The 27,683-nt window shown below is 37.7% G+C and overlaps 1 protein-coding gene across 2 annotated transcripts in view; it reads left to right on the top strand.

The window, feature by feature from the left end:
* Positions 1-27,683, top strand: part of LOC142338371 (uncharacterized) — a 61,102-nt gene that overhangs the window by 17,495 nt on the left and 15,924 nt on the right. For both annotated transcript variants that reach the window (XM_075388096.1, XM_075388104.1), the window contains exons 4-8: positions 142-456; positions 22,137-22,298; positions 22,696-22,879; positions 23,152-23,381; positions 23,655-24,391. In XM_075388096.1, coding sequence (XP_075244211.1) covers positions 142-456; positions 22,137-22,298; positions 22,696-22,879; positions 23,152-23,381; positions 23,655-24,391 — 1,628 coding nt within the window. The remainder of the gene's footprint in view (positions 1-141; positions 457-22,136; positions 22,299-22,695; positions 22,880-23,151; positions 23,382-23,654; positions 24,392-27,683) is intronic.

Here is a 27,683-nt window from a genome sequence, read left to right on the forward strand (position 1 = left end):
CAATACAATTGCTAATTATCGATTTTAAACAATGCGCAAAAATTAATTTTAAAAACGGTTAACATGATAACTCTTTTGGTGTAAAAATATGTTCACAGTCAGTCCCATGTTCAGTCTACTATGAAAATTAAACCGCTTCAGATGACTGTGTGCACATTTTGAGCGAGAAGGAGATGAAGAGACGGGAGCAGGGCAGACTTCTTGATGGAGACACTCCCACAGACCCCTCCCACTCCTCTGTTGCTTGTGAGTGTGAGAGCGACTGTCTCATGTCCGACTCACCCCATGATGGTCACTGCGAGTGTGAGAGTGACTGTTTGATGTCAGATGATGAAGACGATGGTCAACGTGGAAAAAAGAAGAACGAGAGAGATGGTGATGGAGGCGACGATGGAAAACAGGAGGGCCAGGGATTGGTGTCCAAAATGATTGCTGACATGCTCTTCAGGAGTGCAGGTTAATGAAATAAATGGGCAGATGCATTGGGCAGCATTGATTCAAGTGCATCCGTTTTCTAAAATTGCTACTTTTATTTAAATTTTTCGGGAAAGAGATTTAAATGGATGTCTATTCAGTAGTGTTAGTAAATTTTGAAACTCAGATCGAGGAAAAAATCGGAAGACATAGCTATGAATTTTTAAAAATTTTGTCACGAAGCCATAGAGAGGCTGCATAATAATCCAAATCATTTGGATTGTAAAAACTAAAGTCGAGCTAAAGTCGAGCATCATATTTGGGATGAGCTAAAATCCAAAATTAAGTATTTGGGTCGAGCCAAAGTCTAGTTGAACGGATAGGTCCAGCTAAATTTTTTTCATGGGCTGTTTGAGTCGAGCATGGTCTTTGCATAATTCGAGGTCTAAACCTGGTTGGCGTACTGAATTTTTACGACTCGAAGAGTCTTTTTCTTATCGTTAATTTTGTTGGAGTATATTTGAAAAAAAGAAGTGATAGCCGAGAGGTACGATGAATGATTGACACGTGAAAGATTGATAGTTTTATCTCCTGCCTCCGAGAAGTTTTCTGTATTAGTATAAATGCTCACTTAACCATAGCTTCACGTTGACCATAGCTTGATCCCTTTTGGGGGAATGATGGTAGCATGGGAAAGTTTCGGTGGGAAAAAAGTGGACAAACTCGCCAAAAAAGCTTTCGCCAAAATGAGTAGTCTGAAATGTGAGGAATAATAAGGAAAAGGACAGCTGAGAACAAACTAATTCGAATTTTTTGATCAAGCTCAACATACTTTGTGGCGGCTGAGCTTACTAACTCAACAACAAAATTGAATTGCGCTTCATGGCCATTTGAGCAATAAAGCCAGAACAGCATGACAAGCGAAATTTAATGCTAAATTCTATCGAAGCCATACAGATTTGTTCACTTTGTTCAACATTTATATTTATTAAATGTATAATACTAATTGTTTGAAAACGAAAAAATACACTCACTTGCTGATTTACATCTTTGTTGTCGAGAAAACAATACTAATTTCACGTGCATTTTATACTGATGTTTTCCAGAACTATTCGGTTTTACACGTGAATTGATAACACTTGATCTTGACGTTCAATTGATACCTATGATAAAATAATAGTAAAAGTCACATGCCACCAAAAGTCATTTGTATATAATGTAAAAGGGCAGTAATAACTGGGTATATAATTCCATCAAGATTTGCGCCTATTGCCACAGATGTCACACATCAATTCTATTTGAATTATTTGATTACAAGATTTGTCTCTGCGTTCCCATTAACCGATAGTTTATGGGCCCAAAGCTTTTCTGAGATAAGTAATCAGCGCACCCTAAAAATGACACTATGCTGCTTTGTCTCTGGGCTGCATTAGAGGATTGCTAACGTCAATTGGAAAACGAACGAGAGGACAGGAAGAGACAAGACTTGTAGTCACGCAGTGGTCAAGAGTCAGAAGGAAAGCAAGTGGGGCTGAAGCTTCAGTGTGCTCTAACTACAATGGAGAACAGAGTTTGTGTAGCTGATTGGAGGACTCCTGTTTGTGGAGAACGAGCTTTTGTAGCTGATTGGAGACCCTGTTCGTGCGGAGGAGTTTGTGTAGCTGATTAGAGGACTCTGTTTGTGGAGAGGGAGCATCTGGAGCTGATTGTGGACTCTGTTTGTATGGAGGAGATTGTGTAGCTGATTGGAGACCCTGTTCGTGCGGAGGAGTTTGTGTAGCTGATTAGAAGACTCTGTTAGTGGAGAGGGAGCATATGTAGCTGATTGTGGACTCTGTTTGTGTGGAGGAAATTGTGTAGCTGATTAGAGGACTCTATTTGTGAAGAGTGAGCATCTGTAGCTGATTGTGGACTCTGTTTGTGGGGCGAAGCTTGTGTAGCTGACTGGGGGCTCTGTTTGTGGACACGGAGTTATAGCTGTGTGTGTGGCTTGTTTTTGGAAGCTTGTGGGGTTGTTTTGTGTTGGGGTAGAGGTTTGTGTAGCAGAACTTTCTACGAGGACTTCTCCGGCTTACTTAGTATTGCTGAGAACAGCTCAGTTTAAACGACTGTTTTTTACCCTCATTTCTAATTGTGCTATCCTCACTGTGCTCATAGTGCTCATCTTGTTGCATTCTCAATGTGCTAAAGCATTTTTTCGGCTAACCCAAAGACACACCGATTCGTCGCCTAATGACAAGGCCACCAACCGGCAAAACATTTATCTAAACGCTAAAAAGATGGATAGGAGTTTTGCTTTAAGTCCCAATAATTTTTTACCTTACCCTATACCAGAAGAGCAAATTCTTACGTAGAACAGTACTAGCTTTCAGTAAACCACAGTTACTCAGGGTACATAGGCTAAAGTACTAAAGTTTGAGTTATAACTAGGTAAAAAGGGAAAAACTATAAAAACCATATAGAACAAACGGACAGGTTAAAATTGAGTTCAGGGATGAGTTCAAAGGCAGAAAAAATAATTTTTAATGGCCATGAGGATGATTTCGTATTTTTTGCGGAACAGTTTGAAGCTCTCATACACTCGATAAAATTAGGAAAAGTCTTAACTGGCGATGCCTCACATAAAGATTATATGCCTAAAGTTAGTAATGGCGCATCAGAGGAACAAAGAGCACAAGCTGTAAATAAAAGAAGGAAGAACTAGAGGAGAGGAAAAGGACATTATGGTACGAACTTGTTCAAGCATTAGATAAAAAGTCGGTTCTGTTTCTGAGACCACATAAAGGTGATGGTACTAAAGCTTGGGATATATTTTGCAAAATGTTTAAGAGTATCGAGAGGCCTTAATTACATAAACTAATATCAGAATCAACTAGCCTTATGAATAACTTAAATGAACGCATAGTAGACTACTTAACAAGAGCAGGCGACATGAATTAAAACTTGACACGGGTGAATGAAGGCGTAAGCGAGAAAATGTTTATTTCAATAATTATGAAAGGACTACCTAAAGAATACGAGAGCTTCACGACACTCGTAAAATTTAGTAAAGAAGATAAAGGTTTAGAAAAATTAAGCGGGACCTTTTCAATTTTGATAAAGATAATGTTCAAAAGAAAAGTGAGAGTGTATTCTACAATAAAGAAAGAAAATACTTCAATTGTCAAAAGGTCGGAAACTTAGCTAAGGATTGTCGACCTAAGAAGATAAATACAGAACAAATAAGGGAGCAACTAATAAAGTGTTTTAATTTTGAAGAGCAGGGTCACTTCTCCGAGTTTTGTAAGAAGCAGAAATCAGAGAAACAGTTTGTAAGCCAGAGCAGAAATTCTAGTCAAAATAATCGGTCGGGGTCTCAGAGTTTAGCTGAAGAAACAAGAGCTCAGTGCGAAGAGTACTTCTCATTCCTTCAAACCACATGTATTAATCCTGCTTGTGAACTAGTGTTAGACTCTGGAGCAACAAGTCAAAAAATTAAGGATGAAAGTTTATTTATTCAGATTGACAAAAAAATACCGGGATAAAAACTAACGCAAATATCAGCAAAAGTTCAATTGAAGGCAACAATTGAGACAAGAACAGGGGACTCAAAAGGGTGGGAGCGGATAATAAGATTGTCAAACTCTTTAATTGTACCTGATTACTCTAAAAATTTTGTCTCAGTGTCGAAATATAGAGCAGCTGATTAGGAGGTTTTGTTCAGTAGGGACTTAGAAATAAGAACTAAAAACGGAACAATTTTCCCGTTTGAGGAACATGACAATTTTTTCCTTTGGAAAACAATGAATTCAACAGGTTCAGAAAACTGTAACTTAGCCAGTAGAGACGGGCTAAGTTTATGGCACAAACGTTTAGGACATAATAATATTGAAGATCTTTTGAAATTAAAGGATCAAGCCATAGGACTTAAAATAAATGAACATGACCTAAGGACTTGTGATACTTGTCAACTGAATAAGTCAAAGAAGCTTCCCGTTCCGAAAGATTCTGGGAAAAGAGCCAAGGATGTCGTAGAATTAGTCCATTTTGATATACTAGGGCCTATCAATCCAGAAGCTGTAGATGGTCATCGATATGCAATCAGTTGTGTAGACAGTTTTAGCAGATATCAGAAAGGGTACTTCTTAAAGACAAGGGACGATGCTGTAGAAAAACCAAGCAATTCTTTGCAGATATAGGAACGCCAGAAACATTGGTGTGCAATGGTGCGGGCGAATTCAATTTGAACAAGGCCAAGCAATTATGCAAAAAGCAATGCGTAAACCTAGAGCTTTCAGCACCTTATACACCTGAAGAAAATGGTAAAGTTCAACGTAATTGGGGAACAATAACACTAATAGCGAGATATCTAATTGAGAAATCAGGACTTGACAAAACGTACTGCTGGCCTTACGCAATATTAATGTCAAATGACATTAAAAATTTTTGTTACCATTCGGGGTTCAAAAGAACACCCTTTGAAGCAATGTATGGACGAAAACCAATTTTAGAATCTCTCCGAGGAATCACTTGAGAAATCATTCCGAGGAAAAATAGATCGGACTTCACAAAAAGGTACGTTCTTGGGATCATCAGATAACATCAAAACATATCTTTTAGGAGTAAAGGATGCAGAAGGCACATTTAAAATTAGAAAGTCAAGAAACGTAAAATTCAACGAACAGAAAATGTTCAATAACAACTCATTGAGTACAGGACAAACACGTTTAGAACATGAAGCAGATCTGAATCTAGTAGCATTCTTAAATGATTTATTAAATGACAATGTGATACCTAAATCAACAGGAGAGGCACTAAAATCATCAAAAAATGGTATGAAGCAATGAAAACAGAGTATAATTCATTAGTTGAAAACAATGTCTGGGAAAATGTAGATAACCAGGAAAAGAAACCTATTGGTAGTTGTTGGCATTTTGCTCTAAAGTGCGGGCCTAGCGGCGAAATAGTGAGATAAATAGCAAGATTGGTAGCTAAAGGTTTTAGCCAGGTACCAGGCAGAGACTACAACGAGACCTATTCAGCGACAAAGCGCCTCTCAATTATCAGGATACCTTTAAGCTATGCACTCCGCAACGGTTTTGAGCTCAAACAAATGGACATTAAAACTGCATACTTTAATGCTGACTTTGACGAGGAGATCTTTATGCAGCAACCTAAGGGTTTTGCAAATTACAATGACCAAGGAAATCCATTAGTATGTAAGCTTAAAAAAATTTTATATGGATTAAAACAACCTGGTAGGAACTGGTACCTAACAATAAAAGGTTTTCTTGGAGTTTGGGTTTTGTTCCATCTATTCAAGACGAGTGACTCTTTATAAAAAAGGACAAAGGAGATATAGAGGGAATGATATGTCTTTGGGTCGGTGATATGGTTATATTAGGAACGCGACAAAACTTTTGCAAAAATTTCAAAAACGAAATTAGTAGGAAGTCCAAAATAAGTAACTTTGGTGACTTGAGTTGGCTCCTAAACATTAAAATAGAGAGGACAGAAAATAAAATAGGGCTAAGTCAAGAGGCTTTTTTAGAAAAACCAATAGAGAGGAGACTGTAGGACACTGGAAACACCTCTAGATGTTAGTTCAAAGCTTTCAAAACTTGATTCACCAGAATTAGGAAGCAAGGAATATCGAGAATTGCAATCTTGTGATTATAGAGGATAGTAAGATGTTATTTAGCATTGACTATCAGACCTGAGATTGCACATAAAGCTAAAATTTTGAGTTCGTTTGTAGAAAATCCGGAAACCAAGCATTGGAACGCCGCAAAAGCATGTTTACGCTACTTGAAGGGTACAAAGTCTGAAAAACTTAATTATAGGAAGTGTAATAAAATAGATCTAAAAGGTTTTTTGGATTCTGACTGGGATGGTAACTTAGATAGCAGAAAAAGTACGAGTGGTTATTGTTTCAAGCTTGACAGTAGTTCAGAAGCAATAAGTTGGGCTCGTAGGTTAAAAAAATGCGTATCAACCTCCACAGCTGAAGCTGAACTGAATGCAGTAGTAGAGGCAAGTGAAGAGGTGGTACACTCAGCAAACCTTTTGAAGGAAATGAAAATAGATATTGAGCAACCTTTACAAGTGTTTGTAGATAATCAAGCATTATTGCCCTTAGTAAGAATTCCGTGAACGTATTTGAGCTGAACTACTTTCCTATCGATCGCATGCCCGCAGACACCTTAACAAAAACTTTGGGGAAAACTAAAATGATGGTAAACGTCACATGTCACCGAAAGTCATTTTTATGTAATATAAAATGGCGGTAATAACTGAGTATATAATTTGATCAAGATTTGTGCCTATTGCCACTGTTGTCATTCATCAATTCTAATTGAACTATATGTTTACAAGATTTGTCTCTGCGTTCCTATTAACCGATAAAATTAAACAACTATTATTTGTACGCAACGGTCATACATGAAGTGAAACTCAAGTTCGGACTATCTCAACTCCCAGCAAAACAATACTACGACTTAACAATTTTGCATCAGATTGTTTGCCATTTGATTGCGAATCAACCTGTTATTGATACAGAATATTCGACAAAACTTCTCTATGGTTAACAAACTTCCCAGACATCAAATGTACACTAAAAAGTGACGTTATGGAAAAATGTTCACATTCTGTGGACATTTCGATCTAAAACCAATCAGCTGTTCAATTTGACATGTAAGTCCACGTGATTATCAGCAAAAAAGGAGTCTAAAAAACTACTAAAAATCAGTAGAAACTCGTAAATTTGGTCATGTGAAACTGACACCCAGTGCGGTTTGAAGCAAATTTTTTTGAGCGGTATTTTTGTTGTTATCTTGTTGGGTTCCTATAGATCATATTAGTGATTGTACGGTTTTAACTTATCTTTGACATGTGAAAGGAGAATTGACATTGATATTCTCAAAAAATACTTTCTGAGGAACAAAGTGCCTAAGTGAGAGAAACTTTGTGCAAATCACTTAGTAAAATGCTCTTACTAGCTTTAGCGAAGAGTACACTAGTTCAACTTGGTGTAACTGAAACCAATAGAGAGTTGCGAACTTTGAATTTTGAAAAATTTTATTACTAGCAGATTTGCAACTGGTACAAAATCATGTTAAACAACTGCTAACTGTAGCAGGTTGAAACTTTGCTTAGATATAGCCAATTTATAGGGCTACAAATTTTAGTAACAGGAATTCCCAAATTGGGTTTATAAATTGAGTTATTAGCAAAAACTCAACAAAAAATTGATTGTTTCTATTTGAATTAATTTGTTATTCTGAGAGAAACAATTTTGTTATACAGCAAAGCTGAGCAATTAGTTATCAAGAATAATTAAGCAACAAGTGATGCAATGGTAATCTACAGCATAGGGGATAATTTAGTTCACAAAAGTTAACTGCAAAAACACAATATCCAGACACATTTGAAACCGCTGAAACGAACTGGGCGATGTATAGTTTTTCTTGACTTTTATAGGAGAACAACCGTTACATTTGCTCCACCGACCCAAACAGGAACAGTTGAAGGCAAACAACTGTCTTACCTGATGAGAAAATACCGAAGGCATCCGCCAAAGAGAATCAAACAAATCAACAGCAACAGGCCAGCGAGGCAAACAGAAGAGTGCAATTGAATAAAGAAATTGAAGTGCGAACCCTGCTCAAAAGAAATCAGCAAAGCAAAAGCAAACAGCAACTAGGCAATTCAAGCACTACCAGCAGAGAGGAGCTTCAATCAACAGCTCACAGATGCGACAAGAAGTTCAAAGACTTAGTGGAAGAAGTTAACACTAAACGAAGTCTTGGCTACAAAATATTTGAAGATTCAGATCGACCCAACAAACCCAAAGTCCTCTATCAACAGACTGTTCACCTTCAGAAAGAAATACCCGAGCAACTGCAGTGTCGAAATAAGCTTGCACCCTACCCAACAATTTTCTTTGAAGAACATCTGAAAGAAGCAAGTTTGGACTATCATTGGCTTGCATATATAATCAAAGGCACGCAACTAGCAATGGATACAGAGCAAAGCAACACAACTCAAGCAGTGAACGAAATTGAGAGCGACAACAAGTACATAACGAACAACCCAGTTGCTCAACCAGTGCAAAATGGCGCAACAGCAAGCGGCCAAGATACGGAGAAGGTTTCGGAAACATCTTCAGCAAAACAAAAGCGCGAGGAAAGGATGAAGAAAATTGATAAGGAATTCAAAGCCAAGATGTGACTAGAACAAGCACGGTTCAAGCGGAGGTGGCTAGAGCTGGAAATGCAAATGAAGGAACTGGAAACCACGCATCAGCTACTGGAGAAAGAGCGTGAGCTGGAGCGTGAAGTGAAGAGAACAGCATTGGAAAATGATGATGTTCGTTCCCAATCAACTAGTGCTCGAGACAAGTCACCCTTCAATTGGACCCCAAAAAATAGAGATGTCTCAGACAGGGTCGGTAGAATCGACAATTTTCTAACACCAAATCGATCAACAGCTCGCTTAGGAGTAACCCCTGAGGTGAACAGGCAGTGTCACATCTCTCAACATCGCCGTTCACGAGACCGTTCCTCAAGTTTTGAAGACCGAGACTTTTACCCCAGAGCTGGTCTACGATACAACACTGGTTACTCAGGTAGCAGTAATCTACCAAACTTCGAGTTGCCGGAGTGGTCTAGTATGTTCATTGCTGCAGTTGATCAACGCCCAAATCTAGACTCAGAGATGCTGAACCATCTGAAGACTCTATTGACAGGCAAGGCCAGGTCAGAAATCTTTGGAAGGGGCTATTCTGGAAGGGGCTATTCAGTTCTATGGTGCCGCATAGAGCATTCGCGAAAGGAAGTTTGGAAGGCTTCATGTGATCATTGATGCACAACTGGAGAGTCTTCGCAAAGCTGATCAGTTTGTCAGTTATTGTTTCAAACTTTGTGAAAGTGCTCAAAGAGTACAAACAGATTGGTGATCTGCAGCCAAGCTCAACATTGTATATGTCAGTAGATAACTAACTCAAGTTCTCAAAGAGAATTGGTGGTTCTATTTTGATATTAAAGATGGAGATTGGGCTGATCTGATTATGTTTGAAAAATGGCTATCTAGGATAGCATTCGAGCATGAATGGTTTTCAGCTTTAAACGGAGAGCTAAGAGAAGAAGACCGAAGAGGCACAAATAGAGACAAATGGCTCTCAAAAACATTGAACTTCAGTGCTGGTTCGAAGTTGAAAGGAACAAAGCAAATGCAAAGTGATCACTGTCCGCTAGCTGATGGCACTCATTAAATTTAGAACTGTCCGCTATTCAAGAACATGAGTGTGAACGATCGGTACGCAGCAGTGTAGAAGCAACGCTTGTGTTAGGGATGTCTAGGCAAAAGACATGCAATCAAAATGTGCAAAGTCAATGCGTGCGGTGTCAATGGATGCATCAAGAAGCACAACCGATTGCTACACTCAGAAAACCAGAGTAATGAAGTTACTCGCTTCCTTCAGATATTTCCTGTCTCAATACAGAGCGATGGCAACAGGCTGAACACATATGTTTTCCTCGACAGTGGATCAACAATTTCATTCATCGATCAGTGTGTTCGGTAAAAGTTACGAGCCCAAGGCACCGATGTGACGCTCAAAGTAGCTGGCATAAACAGAACAAAGGATCTGAAGACAGAAAAAATTCTTCTCAAAACAAAGAGACTACATTCAAAGGTGCATTCAGTCCAAGCGTGTGCGCACCCGTCAATCCGTCAATATCCATGGGAAACACAAACCACAACAACAGCAAACTGAAGCAAAGCTTCAATCACTTGAGTGTTCTACCCAACAAAGACCCATCATCCTTGCTCAAGATGCTTATGAGCTATAACGCCCATTGGACTAAAAGATAAGAAAACGAAGTGAACCTTTCGCCGTTCTAACAGAGCTAGGATGGGCAGTCAGTGGACTCATGACGGGCAAAAGATCACAAAATGTTTGTCATTTCGCCTTAACAGAAGTTGAGAAAGTGGCTAGGAATATCCAAACCTGGTGGGAGATAGAAACTTATGCTTCCAAAATCAACGCCGTCAGTCAGTCAAATAAGGAACTGCAGGCACGAAAGATGCGAGAGAGAACGACAAAATTCACAGGTGAGCGGTACAAAATGGGAACGCTGTGGAGTGAACCACAGCCAAACCGACCGAACAACTACAGCTCAACCTTGGGTCAGCTTTACTGACTGCAGCGAAGATTCCAAAGGGACGCAAAACTGAAGAGCCTGTTTAAACAGTCATTAGATACAGACGTAGAGAAGGGATTCAAAAACACATTGGACGGATTTGAATTGAGAGGCACCTTCGTGAAAGAATGGTACCTGCCACACCATCCAGTGCTCAAACCGAACAAACCCGGCAAAGTAACACGTGTTTGCAATGCTGCTTCAAAGTACAAAGAAGTATGCCTAAATAACAAGCTACTAGCAGGACTTGATCTGCTACATGGCTTGATTTGAACAATGTTCAGATTCCGTGAAGGACCAATATCCCTAACAGCTGATATCGAAGCGATGTTTCTACAAGAGCGGTTCCCCGAACAGGATAGAAGTTGCGTGAGGTTCTTGTGCCGACCGAGTACTAACGAACCTGTTAAATTATATGAAGATCAGCGTTATGTATTTGGCGCGAAGAGTTCTCCATATTTTGCAAACTTTGCTCTTAAGCAGCTGGGACTGGACAACGAAGAAAAGTGTCCATTTGCAGCAAAGGCATTACAAAACAACTTCTACATGGACGATTTCATCAAATTGGTAGATACCCCTGAATAAGCGACTGAAGTGTTCAATCATATACAACCTGTTCTATCACAACATGGATTTGAGTTGACTAAGTGGATAAGCGACAGTGATGCAGTGACCAAAGCAATCCCGGAAGACTTGAAGTCGATCTGCAACACGAAACAGGTCGAAGTGGAACCCAATACGGAGGGATCCTCAATGCTAGGACTACAATCGACTGTTGTCTTCAAATGATAGTCTTTAAATGTGCAGAGGTACTAACACAGAAGTTAAAGCACGTATAACCCACAGGAAGATTTTGTCATTGGTATCTTCAGTAGTCGACCCGATTGGATTGTTTGCTCCGTTCAGTGTTAACATGAAACGACTTCTGAAAAGCATTTGGACTAAGAATGGGCAACATTGGGACAACGAAGTGGAGCCTGGTGACGAAGCAGAAATCCTGAAATGGAAAGAATAACTTCAAATAGTGGCTGAAACAAGCATCGATTGAAGGTATTTTTACAGAGAGTGGGATAAAATCGAACTTCATCTGTTTGCTGCTGCATCGGAAGACAGGATTTTCGCAGTAGCCTATCTACGTTCACAACTGAAAAAAAGCCAGCTGACTTAGCATTTGTCATTCAAAAATGCAGAGTGGCACCGTTGAGACATCTTTCAATACCTCGCTTGGAATTGCAGGCGGCAGTAATGTCAGTGAGGTTGAAAAACGGATAGTCAAGGAACATGAAAGGAAGATAAATAGTTGCAATTTTTGGTCAGACTCAACTACGGTTTTCATCGTAAGCAACAAGTTTTTGTGGCCAATCGATTGGCGGAGATACTAGAAACAACTGCTGTTTCACAGTGGAAACATGTGAGCGGTATCAACAACCCGGCGGACATTGGCACCAGAGCGGTCAACATTGAGGATCTTAAGAGAAGTTAGTGGCTCACTCACTGGGCCGGCCTGGTTCAAGCGGCCAGAAGCTGAATAGCCAGAGCAAGTTACCCTAGTAATTGCATCAGATGAAGGAAATACACCCACATCAGTCTTCGTGATACAGGCTGAAGAGAAGAAAGCTGTTATTCAGTGAGAACGATTCAGTAATATTAACACACTAGAATACAATGGCATATGTACAGCGAGCATTAAACAAATACATACCAGGAACATTTGTAGTCAGCATTGAAGAAAGAGAAAAAGCAAAAGCAACAATTTTCAAGATACTACAGCAAGCACAGTTTGATGAAGAGATGAAATCCCTGAAAGCTGAAAATAAAATTCCAAAAAGCTGCAAATTTCTACAATTCTCCCCATTCCTAGATGAAGAAGGACTTGTTGGAGCCAAAGGCATCATAGGCAAAATTCAATTGGACTTGCACAACACAATGCAAAACATCCAATATTGCTAAACTGGAAGCGCCGTGCGGTTGAATTATTCTTGTGAAGCGAGAACATTGTTCAGCAGAAGAAGTGGATTCCAGGCGTGAGAAACGCCTTGAGATCAATCAAGAACAAGTGCGTCACTTGTAGAAAGGGCAGGGCACAAACGATAGCACCAGTAAAGACAGATCTACCCGAAGAGCGGTTGGAAGCTTCAACAGCTTTTACAAATGTTGGAGTTGACTACTTTGGCCATTGTAAAATTTCGGCGAAGAAACGAAAAGCGATGGTGTTGTCTTTTTGCATGGCTAACTATGAGAGCAGGGCATGCAGAAGTTGTACAAGTTGTACCCTAGTTAGACAAAGATAGATGTCTCAAAGCAGCAATGGGATTTATTGCGCGAAGAGGCAAACCGAGTACAATCATCATTGACAACGGGACAAATTTTGTTTGAGCTGACAGAGAGTTTGCAGAGTACGTTGCGGCTTGGAGCAAAGAAGGGATCGAAGAACATCACAATCAACAGGGAACCAGATTGAATTTCAACCCAACCGCAGCACCACATTTTTGAGGAATATAGAAACTGTTGGTGAGAAGTTGCAAAAAAAGCAATATATGCTCTGTTGGGGAACAGATCAGTCACATAGCACGTTCTGTCAACAACAATAAGTATTGTAGAGCAGATATTCAACGCAAGACCACTGACTCCAGTCAGTTCAGACGTTAATGACTTAGAAGCATTGACCCCCAATCACTTCTTTCTTGGCAACAGGAACGTTTGCCTACCCTATCTGCCATACGCAGAAGAATTTGTCCATCATCGAAAGATCTTTCGACAAACTCAAACCTATGCAAATCTCATATGGAACAGATTTTGTCTGTCCCAAAAATATCTCACTACTCTGAATAACCAGCAAAAATGGCGATCTCCGACGAACGAAACCCTTAAGGAGGTCGATCTCGTTTAGCTGATCAAAGACAGCAATAAGCGTGGATATTACAATCTAGGCCGAGTTACGGAGACCATCGATGGGTCTGACGGTGCAATTTGATCAGCGATAGTTCGAACGAATGACGGAGCTTACAAGAGACCAGTAGTGAAGCTCGCCCCAGTACTACCTGGAAAAAACGTTTTCGCGATGGAAAACAGGGCCGGTGATGTAGCAGCTGAGCTTACTTACTCAACAACCAAATTGAGTTGCACTTCAAGGCCATTTCAAGCATTAAAACTAGAAAGGCATGACAAGCGAAATTTAATGCTGCATTCTTTCGAAGCTATACGGATTTGTTCACTAGTTGAGCATTTATATTTAACAACTATTATTAGTACATGAAGTGAAAATCAAACTCCAACTATCCCAACTCCCAGCAAAATTTTACTGCGAGTCATCAGCATTGCATCCGATTCTTTGCGATTGGATTTTGAATCAACCTGTTATTGAGAGAATACTCGACAAAACTTCTACATGGTTAACAAACTTCCATTGACATCAAATTTACACTAAAAAAAGTGACATTATGGAAAAGTGTTCAAGTTCCGTCGACATTTATGTCTACAATCAATCAACACTTCAATTTGACATGTGAATCCGCGTAACTAGCAGCATTAAAGAAGTTTGAAAAACTGCCAAAAATCAGTAGAAACTCATAAATTTGTTTATATTAAACTGACATACGGTGCGGTTTGAAGCACATTTTTTTGAGCGGTAAATTTTTTGTTATCTTCTTGGGTTCCTATAGATCATATTAGTGATTGTACAGTTTTAACTCAACTTTGACTTGTGAAAGGAGAATTAACTTTGATATTATCAAAACATTCTTTCTGAGGAACAAAGTGCCTAAGTGATAGAAAATTTGTGCAAAGCACATAGAAAAATTCTCTTACTAGCTTTATCGATTCCTACAATAGTTCAACTTGGTGTTACTGAAATCAATAGAGAGACTCGCTAACTTTGAGTACTGAAAAAATTTATCACAATCAGATCTGCAAGTGTTACAAAATCATGTTTAAAAACTGCTAACTGGAGCAGGTCGAAACTTTGCATAGTTCTAGCCAATTTATTGGGCTGCAATTGGTAGGAACGGGAATTAATTAACCTGGTTTATAAATTGAGTCATTAACAAAAACTCAACAAAAATTTGATTGTTTCAATTTGAATTACTTTGTTTCTGAGAGAAACAATTCTGTTTTACAGCAAAGCTGAGCAATTAGTTGACAAGAATAATTGAGTAACAAGTAATGCAACGGTAATCTACAGTATAGCGGATAGTACATTTCACAAAAGTTAACTGCAAAAAACACAATATCTGGAGAGATTTGAAACAGCTGAAACGAACAGGGTGGTGTAAAGTTTTCCTTGACTTTGATAGGAGAGCAGCCGTTACATACTAAAATGTTTCTTTTTGCATCTGATTTGTTTTGAAATGGTCCCACTGGGGTGTATTTTATTTTTTCCAAAATGTTTGTAAATGTTCTAACCTTACTTGATCGTTACATGTTGTCAAGAATTTTAACATCTGAGACTACGATAAAGATCTCGACGCACTTTAATCATTTTTTGGTTAATATTTTCATATTTATGAGTCTGAGTTAAATTGTGTTGCAGAAAATTTTATCTGAGAAGATTTTGCCCGGATCAATTTTTTTTGCTTGTTTTGAGCAACAATAACTCCACCCAGAACAAAAATTTTGCGAGGAAAAAATACAAATCTCCAGGTTTTTATATTTCATTTCGCCCATTTTTTGGAATTTTGATCCTTTTTCTAAATCTTTTTCTGTTCAGTATTTGTTATTTGATGCGATTTTTGTTATGTTTAGTTGCTGAGTGCTTAAATGCCGATGGCAACTTAAAATTGGACGGCATTTTTTTCCATTTTAGTTATAACGTTTCTTTAATTGTAGTGTTTTCTACTTTTATTGAGGACTTTGGGACGATTGCAGCCTTATTACACTTCCTTGTTTTCGGATGAGACAGTTTTCACGTTTTCTGCTCTTGGTATAATTTTGTAATTTACATGAAACCATTTTGAAACCATTTTTCTTGTTAGATTTTTTCTATTTTTTTAAAAGCTTTTCATCTTTTATTTACATCTTGTTCAAAAAAAAATAATCGGATTCCCCGGAAAGAATTATTTTCAACCAAATGAAACTTAGTGAGTTTTTTGGAGGGGCTCTTCGGGATTGTTTTGAGAATATTTGTTTTGAATCCAAGTATGTGTTTAAAATTTGTGTTTTTTTTTGTGCCACCGAATTGTCATCGCTGTGCACGACTTGTTTAACACACCATTTTGAAAGGACCAAATTTATTTTTTTGTTTAAAATTCATTTAAAAAGAAACACACAGACAATCTATCAGAAAAACGAAATTCTTTAGAAGTTTGCAAAGCTGTTGAAACATTCGGCGTCATCACAGAACCTTTTTGAATCAGATTTGACTGAAATTCAATTCAGATCTGTTCCAACAATTTTTGTCTTCTTCATGTAGATCAGAAGTTAAATCTAAGTTCTTATATTGGTCACGCTAACGTAGTATAAGACCGAAAAAATTTTGGTGTTTGAACAATTTTCTAGAGAGAATTGTTTTCACGTGCGGCTTTTTGACATCTGTGTTAACTGTTCATGTTATTGAGCTTTTGGTCAATCTTTTTAGGCTGGCAATAATGATGCTTCCAAGAAATTGATGATTTGAATTTCTCCATGTGCACCTAACCAAATTTTACAAATTTGGGATTCTATACTTTCAACATAATAATTATGAACTCTTGGGTTTTGCCCGAATTCGATTTTTCTGTGTTAGCACATAGCCTAATTGATGAAACTTTTTACTGGCTTCCTAAGGAGACAAAAATGAGCATATTTAATTTTTTGAACCGATACCACAAAATCTTTGTGACTTTGACAATTGTATTTTCCTAAAAAAGTGATTTTTTTTTTAAAATTCCTATCCTTATTGCTCTTTTTTTTAATAGCCGCGAAAAGATAGAAGCTATTATTGGGGACATCGTGGTTTTTAAAATTCAAAGAAATTAAATTGTATTGAGGCGCTGTTTTTTAACATCTGTTCACACATTTTCATGATTTTTGAAGTCAAATTTTAGTTGTGATTTTGGTCACGCCGAAACAGGAACTGGAGCGAAAAAGCGAGCGTTTTTGCGGAGTGAAATTTTTTCGCTCTAATTTTCTAATTTTAAAGTAGATTGAGAAAACGGTGTTTGAACAAAAGTTCGTTTTCTCGCTAGTTGTTTTTTTGTTCACATGTGGTAGTTTCACTGTGATTTTAACTGTTTTTTCGATTTTTTGGATCGCATTTTTTTAAATGGTTTTCCCAATCCATTCATAGTTCATTCTAAGCCTAATTTTTTATTTGAACCATATCTCCCTTTCTTGCTAGTGGGTATTTGTTCACATGCAGCACTTTGACTTTGATTTTCTGTTTTTTTTCTACTTTTTTATCTGTTTTTTTCGAAATTGTTTTCTCAATTCACTCATAGTCCGTTCTAGATATAGTTTTTCGTTTACTCAATGAAAACTCTTTGAATTGATCATCAGGACTTGTCCTGCTAGGTGTTTTAGTTCGTTGTCTCCATCAATGATTCTTGCGACCTGACTTCTTGGAATCGACTTTTTCGATTTCAGTGATTTCTACTGCCCTGCAGTTAAAATTTGTCTGCGTGACATCATTTGTTCTGCTTTTAGGTCTTTTTGGTGACTTACATCACCCAAAAATGGACTTTTGAACTCGCTAAACAACTTTAAAATTTTATGAACATGCCTAGTTAAAGGTCAATAATGTGCATCTAAGTAATGCCAAACGTATATGCCCTAAATCTCGAAGATTAGAGACTGGTTTATATGTCTATCTTTATTCTTTAGTTGTTTCATTTCATGGAACGCCACAAGCGTCCATCGCAGCTATTTGCCGACCATCTCCCAGAGATGATTTTTTAAATTCTGACTTTTTCTCACTTTATGGTCTCAGTTGACAACTAAAAACATTGTTGAATAGTTTTGTGGTCATGTACAATATTACTGATTGTGTGGTTCTTTAAAAGTTTAAGTTTTACACAGTGAGTACTTAGAAAAAAATCTGCCTTTTTGTTTTCTTTTTATTGTCCCATCCCTCGTTTTAAATTTTGACATGCCTCGTTGCTTTTTACTAAACTTAAAACAAAGTCTTCGTATATTTTTTAGAAAAAAGATGTGTCAGAATTTTTTGTTCACTGGTCACCTGGTCTCAATGATATCGGAATTCTATTGCAGTAAACTTTGCTCTATTTTTTTAAGCGGTTGACTGATTTTTATGCAGAGGAATCATTTACATCCAAGCATTCGACTTTTACTAATAAGTTCTTCGTTTTTTTTTAAATTCCTCATTAAGAATTGAAGTGTACCATAAATAGCATTACGTGCATTTGAAAGTTTTAGTATATAGTTTCACGTTTTAATGATTTCCACCTTAAAAACGGTGTGGGTTTTTTTTCATTATTTCAAAATCCATCTTTCTACTCGGATGAATTATTTTGTCTTTGGGTCCCTGCGATCTTCTGATGGGTCGACAATCAGAGGCTAATATCAATTTAGGAAATTGCTCTTCAAGTTTTTAGTTTCTTCAAAATCTTAAAAATCAGGTCTAATACTGCTGTGCTTATTCAAACGTTTTTCAAACAAAATTTTTATTCGAACAAAATTTCTATTTTTCTTGCTATTTGTTTTTTTATTAACTTGCGGCAATTTTACTTTGCTTTTTACTGTTTTTCGATTATTTAGATCGGATTTAAGTTTGGAATGGTTTTTTCAACCCATTCATAGTTCTTCCTAGGCTTAGTTTTTTGTTTGAAACAAATCGCCCTCTCTGGCCATTTTTTTTATTTACATGAGGAATTTTTTTGATTTTTTGTTTTCTTTATTTTTCTTCTCTGATATTTTTCTCGAAATTGTCTTCCCAATTTGATCATAATCCGTTTTAAGTCTAGTTTATTATTTAGTGAATGAAAATTCTTTGAATTGACCACCAGAGCTTGTCCTGCAAATTGTTTTTTAATTCGTAATCTCCAGCAAGGATTCTTGAGACCTGACTTCTTGGAATTGATCTTTACAATTTCAGTGACTTGTTCTTGTTTACCGATAAAATTTGCCTGCGTGACGTCATTTGTTCGGCTTTTAGTTCCTTTGCGTGACTTACCTCACTCAAAAAGGACTTTTGAACTCGCTTATTGGACTTTAAATTTTATGAACATTGATTAGTTAAAGTTCAATTGTGTGCATCTTAGTAGTGCCAAACGTATATGCCGTAATTCTTTAGCATTAGAGTCTGGTCTATCTGTCTAAGTTGCTTCTTTAGTTTTTTTTAATTCATGGAAGGCCACAAGCGTCCATCGCGGCTATTTTCCGGCAATCTGCCGGATATGTTTTTTTAACTCACACATAGTCTCACTTTATAGTCTCAGGTGACAGCTAAAATTATTGTTGTCTAATTTTGTGGTCTTGTACAATATTTTTTGATCGTGTGGTTCTATTCAAATTTAGGTTTTACACAATTAGTATTTAGACAACATCTGCCCCTTGAGGTTGTCTTCGTATTGCCTTATCCGACGTTTTAAAATTTGACAGACACCGTTGCTTTTTACCACTCTGAAATGTTTTTTTTTGTAATTTTTTTTAAAAAATAGATTTGTTTTATCTTTTTGTTGGTTGGTGACTGGGTCTCAATGATTTCGAACTTTATCGGGCTTCTATTGCAATAAACTTTGATCCAATTGTTTTTTTTTAGTTTGGGGCTGATTTTTATGCAGAGGCGCCCAGCAGCGGGCTTCCCAGCAGTGGACTTTTTTTTTTACAAAGTTCTTCGTTTTTTAAAAAAAATTTCTCATTTTTTCCCAGCAGTGGACTTTTCTCACGAGGTTCTTCGTTTTTTATCTCATTAAGAATTGAAGTGTACTTAAAGAAGCGGTTTATATAATTTTTTATCTCTAAAAAGCATTACGTGCACTTGAAAATTTCAGTGTATAGTTTCTTGTTATATTGACTTCCACCTCAAGAGTGTGGATTTTTTTCATTATTTTAAAAATGATTTTTCTGCTTGGATCTATTATTTTGCCTTTGCGGCCCTTGTGATCTTGTGATGGGTCGACAATCAGAGGCTAATTTCAGTTTAAAAAGTCGCTATTTTAGTCTTAAATGCTTCAATATCTTAAAAATCAGGACTAATATTGCTTTGCTTATTCAAACATTTTCAGTTCAAGCATTTTTTCAACTTTTTGCTGTTGCTGAGATTTCAAATTAGAGTAGTTGTTTAAATCACGCGGAAGTTCTAAGGCAGAGGAAAACGGCAATTTTCATTCTGTTTTAACGTTGAGCACGATTTTAATGTTATTGAACAACTTTTGGGTTCTTGAGATTTTTTAAACATGCGGTTTTTGCTTTATGTTCTTACTGTTTTTTGGCTAGTTTCCCTCAAACGCTAATAAAGGAGATGAAAATATTCTCGTGGTACTAAAATTCATTTCATTAAAAAAACCTTAGATTTTGTTTACCTTGTTGTCTATCACATCGTATCATTATTGACAAGTCCTTCTGGTTTCTAATAATCCCAAAAATCAGCAAAAGTCATGTCTCCCAGGGACGGAACCAGATTCCTCTTGTGCTGATATTCTCGAGGCTTCAGACGACGTGATCGGTTTTCAGCAATGATTTGCACGATGTTTCGTCAGAAATTTTCTCCAGATCTGTTGGAGTCGCCCCTTGAGCTCATTCTCAGTTCTTCAGCGTCAAAGTCTCGGAAACTCTGTCTGCGAGAAGAATGCAAAATGGGTCTGTCAATCAAATGGTCTTTAAATATTTGGGTGTCAGTGGGTTGTTATTTCTTCTGCGCTTCTGAGTTGTAGGACTACACTTGCGGCTTTGCTGACAATTGTTTCGAAATATCTCGAATATGTAGTTCTATATCTTAATTCAATATCATTTGGATACACATGTTTGTTTCGACAAAAATTAAACATTCCACATCAGCATTATTGCCAATTTAGCACGCTTAAAACCCTTATGGTAAAAGTTCTAAAAAATGGAAGCAAAATCATTTTTTGACCAAAGAATTTAAGCATCAGCATAAACAGAGTAGTTGGTCAACCCATGGAAAAACTTACACTCAGATTTTACCAGTTGGTTTGGCAAAGGTCGCAGAGGCAACTTGGAGCTATAGTGAAAGTATACTTATAGTAATATAGTAATAGTCCGAAAAGCTTTTGATTTAATAACCAAGAAGATTTGCTGCCCAATAATTATCAAGAAGACGGGCAAATTTCTTATTAGTAGCCGCACAGCGATAGCTAGGGCTATTATTGGCCTTCTCTTGGTTTTTTACGATTCAAAGAATTGGAATTGTATTGGGGCGCTGTCATTTTTTAAGATCTGTTCACACATTTTCATAATTTTGGAAGTCATATTGGAGTAGTGATTTTGGTCACGCCAAAACAGAAAGTGGAGCGAAAAAGCAAGTGGTTTTGCGGCGTTTTGCGGCAAAAGGTAATGGCCTCAGCTGTAATTATAATTTTTTGTGAAGTCTTGACGCTTCGAGTCACGTCCAGAGTTCTTCTGGCTATGTTTTAAAGATCTGTTCATACATTTTAATGATTTATGAAGTCGAATTGGAGTTGTGATTTTGGTCACGCCGAAACAGTAAATGGACCAAAAGCGAGTGGTTTTGCGGCGTGAGAAAACGGTGTTTGAATAAAAATTTGCTTTTTCCCTAGTGGTTTTTTGCTCACATGCGGCAACTTCACTTTGATTTTTTACTGTTTTTTAAAATTTTCCGATTGGATTTTTTTAAATGGTTTTTCCAATCCATTCATAGTCTGTTCTAGGTCTAGTTTTTTTATTAGTCAATGAAAATTCTTTGAATTGTACGTCAGGATTTGTCCTGCTGTGTTTTTTTCGTCGTCGCGATTTTTGTTACGACCATATGACGTCACAACCACTTCAAATCTGCTTTTTGTTCATTCGTTCATGCAATTTCAACTGAAGTGCGTGCGTGACGTCATTTTTCGCTCTTATTGGAGCGAGTTTTTTGTTCATTTTCGTGATTAAATTTTTGGTCACACTTGGCTTACCTCACTCTCAAAAATGACTTCCTCACTTTGAAATTGACTTTTATTTACTTCAATTCAAAGAGATAAGGTCAAATAGGTGTGTGTCAGTCTAAATGAAGGTTATTTGAGAGCAGCTAATAGAGGCAGCAAAAACGTATACAGATTTTTAATCAAAATATAACATATCAGCCTTCAGTGAAAAAACGAATTTTTTGGTCTGTCTTTTTTTTACTGGTTTTTTGAGACTGCAGATCTACGAAGCTATTGCGGCTATCTTCTGGCAATCTGCCAGCTATGTTTATTTTGTTGTCAGCTGAACGCCCATGTCCGCCAGCATTTCCATCAAGATGCAGACGGTTAATAACTTGATTTTTCGAAAAGAGGTAGTCGAATAGCACCCATCAAACATGCATACAGATACGATGGTACTTATCTCACGCACATCGCCCGCCTAACAACTGATTTTCTTGAACCAAATATCAGTACACTACCAACAATTTACTCGCTGACGCGTAACTATTTTCACGTCTAACAGGTGGCGATGAGGCGGACAGAGAACGGGCAAGGAGAGAAAAGGAGGAAAAGGAGAAAGAGGGTTCTAGTGAGAGACAGAAGAGCATCACACAACCCAAGGGACTGGACAAAATATTCAGAGAACTGTGGGCTAGACATGAAAGGAAAATGGAGAAGGAGGGAGGTGAGTGAGAACTCAAATTTAAACCTTCAGTTGGCCAGGATTACGTTTTTCTTTTTTTTACATCAAGGTTTTTAGAAGTGTTTCCTCACGTTTAGATTTCATTTTTTACAACCGCAAAGTTAGGCGGTTGTTATGTGAAAAAGTAATCAGGAATGGTAAATACTGTTATTAAGGATCTGATCATGGTACATGACATTGATTGATAGCAAAAAGGTACAATTCTTTGTTGAAAAAGAAAAAAGATCATATAAAAAGATATTTAATCATGTTACTGTAATTGTACCGTATTACATTTGTCGTATTTTTGGTTAAAGAAATAAAGTCTATGGTTTAACAATATTATCAAACCCCATTTCTAAGCTGCAGACGTGTTAAATTTAAAAAAAAAACGTTTCAGTTGATGATAAAGCGGATGCTCCAAAAATCGTTCCTCTCAAACCTGGAGAAGAGCCAGAATCAGATGCCAAGGCAGGCTCTAGGTTGGACCCCAATGAATCTTCAAAACATTCAAGGAGGTCAAGGAAGTCCAAGACGTCCCATTATTATAGTTACGAAGGAGAGGAGAGCTACCAGTCTTCAAGGTTCGGTTTTTTCGTACATTTCTTTTCCTAAGATGGATAAAAACGAAAATCTCTGAAGTTTGTAAGTTGCTTTATCACTTTATTTTTCATGCTTTTTTGTGACCAGGTTTTCTGTTCATACCTCTTAAGAGCTTATAAACAAGAACTCTTTATTCTTATACTCACTGAAAAAAGAACTGAGCAGACAAACTGTTCACTCTATATAATCACAGCATTTCTCAAATTAGGAGTAACTGAAAGTTTCAAAAACCGTTGCAAGTTTCTTGTTTCAGATCGAGTTCAATGCCGGGTGATGAGGATCTTGAAGAGAGGGGTTCCACTGCTGAAAATGAGGACAAAGATGCAACAGGGGGACAGGATCACAGAAAGTCCAAAAAAACAAAGCAAGAAGAGGATGATTCTAAGAAGAAGTATGACACGAGGGAAATTTATGTGAGAGATGTGGGCATCCAAGTGTGTCTGTCTCTCCTCCCTGACATCTTGGAGCTCACTCAATTAACAAGCAAGTTATTCTTGATATAATTCTGTGTGTTGAAGTACCAAGCATTGGGTTTTCTGTACTTTAGTGTCTGACCAGACAGCTTCCTGACTTCGGTCTCTGATCAAACCGTGCAGAAACAAACTGATCAGAATGAACAAATAAATCCTAATAGAACTCTCAAAATATTCGTGGAATTACTCTAGTGGAAAGCATTTAAAGGAAAAACAATGGGGAAAATGACTGCCATTTTGTTAAATAGTTCTATGTTTATTTAGCTCTAATATATCTTTTCAGATTACAAGTTGAAGAAAGCATTTCTGCCATCAAAGAAAACAAAAGATTCATCGACCAAGCGGAGACCTCAGTGGAAAATTGGCCGCCCAATGAGTATGTTTGGCGACCCACCGGCTCTCAATCGACCAAGACAATCTGCCTGGAACGAACGTGGGGTAGTAAATAATCAAAGAGAGGCGCGGCCTTGGTCAGTTGCTCAAATGAACAGCAAGAGAGCGTCGATTAGTGAGAAAAACAAGGAAATTGGGAGGAAAAGTAAAAGTTTGAGTCCTAATCGAAAGTCAAAAGTGGTCAGCAATGCAGGGCAAAAAGAGAACAAAGGTGATGGCCCAACCCCGGAAGACATGCACATGGCTCTTATTAACCCATTGCTTAAAGGAAAGGTCAAAAAACACATCCTTGAAGCTCCACCCCCTTATTCTACGAACATTCCGATATACTCGGTGGAATACCCTCCACCTTCCATGGTTCACAGGGGAATTCAAGTTGACCAAGATGTTGACAGATTTGACATTTTACTAGCAATTACAGATGTGAAGTTCAACTCCAAAACAGGCATTCCTCAATTAGAAGGCCTGACTGCAAAGAAAGATGAAGAGTTTCCTTACGTCATAGTGGACAGGCCCACAAAATGTTACTGCAACAACAATGAGAATGAGCCGTTTGTTAGTAAGTATGTGCGCATGTCGGATAAGAAGCAACGCCGCAGAGCAGTCAAGATTGGCAGGGCACACTCGGTAAGTGGTTGGACAATTTACTCAATGTGAGAAGCCCAATATGTGCCAGAATTCCTTATCCTACCATTGGAGCACGCACGTGCAAGTTACAGAATGCCAGAGCTATGCAGTGCCAGAATCTAAATTGCCAGATTTTCCTATCCCCAGAGCTAGATTACTAAACTTGCAAGTTGCCTGCTTCAAGAAGGTTAAGTGACTCTGCTAAAGTCAATTCGAAATTCCGACTTACATCTTGAGTCGCCACGCGTTTCTCGAAGAATGCCCCAGATTTTCTCAGTCATATCAGAATCACGTAATCTACACTATAAATTTTGGGGAAATTTTATGTCATGTAACCCAGGTTGAGGTGTGAACATATTTAACTGTTTGACTCGATTCTCATATCTTTCATGATATCAAGTGTATGACGGACACATTAAGTTTGCTCCCAGCTGAAACGAAAATAATAATAATACGAGAGTTATGATAACTCTCTGCAAAGCTATTCTGTTAGGAGTTTCCTGCTAATATTTAGGTTCCGTGTGCAGTTTTTATGTTTCCTTTTCAAATATTTTCTTAGGTGTTTAGGTTCGTAAGCGTCCGGTATTCTGCTAAGATGAGAAAATTTCACAAGTTCTGAGGATGGAAAATAGCACTAAGTTTCGCAAGAATCAATTGAAGAATGAATGAATAATTCGTGATATGCATTTCGTATTTATACTTTTTATTTACATTTTTGTCCAATCAGAATTGAGTTCATTCTATTAATAGATAGTGAATATTTTATAAGTTTTATTTGAGTCTTCATGCTCGATACTGCGGCTATCTAGAAAAGCGTTTAGCATGGGTTGGAAAACCCATTAAGTAATGAGTTTGAGTCTCTGTTTCAGTTTTCATCAAATTTTTCAGTTGAGAATTGCTCAAGGTAGTCATTTTCTTCTATCGATTTGGTTTATTTGGTGTGAATTTGTCAATGTTGGCGTCAGTAGTAGAATAGAGTCCATTAGTTGCAGTGTGACGCAGGTGATTAGAAGTCAGATTTGCATAAAATTGATGGAAGTTTTGTGGTGAATGGAATTGATGGATGTGGTGCCATAGTGTCCTTTCCTGATTGGATTTGTGGGCTCAGGGGATATAATTTGACAGAAATTGAGGTAGATTGATGGAAGGGAGGGTTATTAATCAGAGATTGGAATTGCATTTGAATAACTAATGTATTCTATTTGCTATAGGTCACGAGATTTCTTTCAAGAGTTGGGGTAGGGGGCATACATTGAACTAGTTTTATTTGTCTTTCATTATATGAAACGTTTGTTTTCGTTATTCTGAAGCCTCGTTATTGTATCAACTGTTTGGACTGTTATATTTCAGACTAAAATTGGTATGGCGAGACAGTTATTGGGAATAAAATATTCGAATGTGTTATCAAGTCAGTCAGCAGAAAGGTATGGTTAAGAACAATATGAGTATGGGTTTCAGTATGATTATTTTCTGTAAAAGATTTGATCTTTCAGATCAACACGACAGAGAATGGAATTGGTGGCATCTATTAAGAGTTTTAAGGGGGAGTATTGTAATTGGGAAAAACTAATGAGCATTGGGTGGAAGGAAGTGCCTTGGGTAGATGGCACTGGTATTAATAATTGGGAGGGTCTGAAATCGAAATTAGTAACTGAAGGGCGGGGGGGCTTAGTTGGGGCAAATGGTTGGCCTAGGGTGCCACTTGAAATAAGGAACGAGGAGATAGTGGGCCTAAGTAATGATTTCTGTAGAAGTATTAATGAAATAAATAGCCTGTACGAAGTAAGAGATTTTCTGTCGAATTTGTCAAACTATGAACAGGCCTCGCGTATTTATACTGAGGTATATCCCTATCAAGGTTTAGACGATTCAGCGGGCTGGACTTTTAATGTTAAGGGAATTTTAAATGGAAGCGTGCCCGAAAATTTGCACTGTACCAGAAGAGATGCTATGGTACAGTTTGGTCCATGGTGGACCCGCGCCCATATTGAAATAGGCGGTGACGATAGCATTTCGAAAACAGTAGTGGGAGAGAAACTGTTTCTAATTTGCGGTAGTTACAAAACATCGATAGGGTTTGACAATGTAATGGGGACACCTCAGTATTTTATGGATTTGATTAAGCGAGGGCCTAACGCTAGTGACTTAGGGACTGATATCTGGTTTTATTTATCAAATAGTTCAAGCGTGCTCTGTCAACCCTCCCTTTGTAGCCACGCTGTTTTGACTATGTCCGAGGGTGTTTCTCTAGTAACTGGTTGGGAGGCGCAAGATTTACAAAATGTTGATGTGGGTCGGAGAACTTTCAATTCCTTTGGAATTGGAGTACGTAAAGGGGCTGTTAAGAAAATTTTAAATGATAAAGGGAAAAGAGGTTTACTCGAATGGGCTCTGGAGAGGGATATAAAAGTAGGCGGCTCCACTGATGTGACAGAGCACGTTCAATCATTAGTGAGAAATGATTTGATAATTAAGACTAAATCATATAAGCGTAAGCCTAAGTGGGGGGGTAAACGAAAAACAGCCAAAAGTGACGACATCGTGGACGATGAGAGCAAATTCGTCTATTCTTTCCTCCCGCCAAAGGATTCAAGTCTCCTTTAGGGTGAGTTGTGATTATTTCTTTATCGCATTTTTGCTCACTTTTCTAATGTATAAGTGGTTGCCCGACCTTTTAAAGATTGTTATTGCGAGTTAAGATTGTGATATATGTCTACAAATATGGTTGAAAAATAATAAATTGATGCCAATTCAGGTGCAGAATAATTGTTTTTGAGAAGAAATCGATCTTTTTGTCAATTCGACGTACCCAATTTGATGTAGGGTATTCGTTAAAAAAATAATTGCCCCGTGTTGGGAAGTACTGCTTCAGAGTTAAAGGTAAGTTTTTTGGGAAGAAGTAAGTGTAATTAGTTAGAGTTTGATGTCAATTTACCCGCGTAACACTTTTTCCGGAGAAACATACACTTTTTTTAAGAGCTTTTCTCTCACCTAATATGTTGTGCTGAGTGGTTTGTAGTGGTTGTTCGCGCTCTCTCATGCGGTCTTCGATGATGACAGAGGTCTAAGTAATTAGATAAGAATGAGTACAAAAGTGTTTTGAACGGTAAAAAGGGGTTAAATGTGAGTATTCTGCTTTTTTTGTAATTCTAAGTTTTTATTAAGAATTTGTAAAAGGAATATAATGGAATCTTGTCCAATATGTACACACAAGGTTTACATCAAAATGCATTTTAGTGGGGAATGAGATTAGTGTGAAGGGGTATGAGGAGGGGCGGGTCGAAGTAACAGG

Source organism: Convolutriloba macropyga, chromosome 1, assembly GCF_964194025.1.
Source record: "Convolutriloba macropyga chromosome 1, txConMacr16.3, whole genome shotgun sequence".
Classification (NCBI taxonomy): domain Eukaryota; kingdom Metazoa; phylum Xenacoelomorpha; order Acoela; family Convolutidae; genus Convolutriloba; species Convolutriloba macropyga.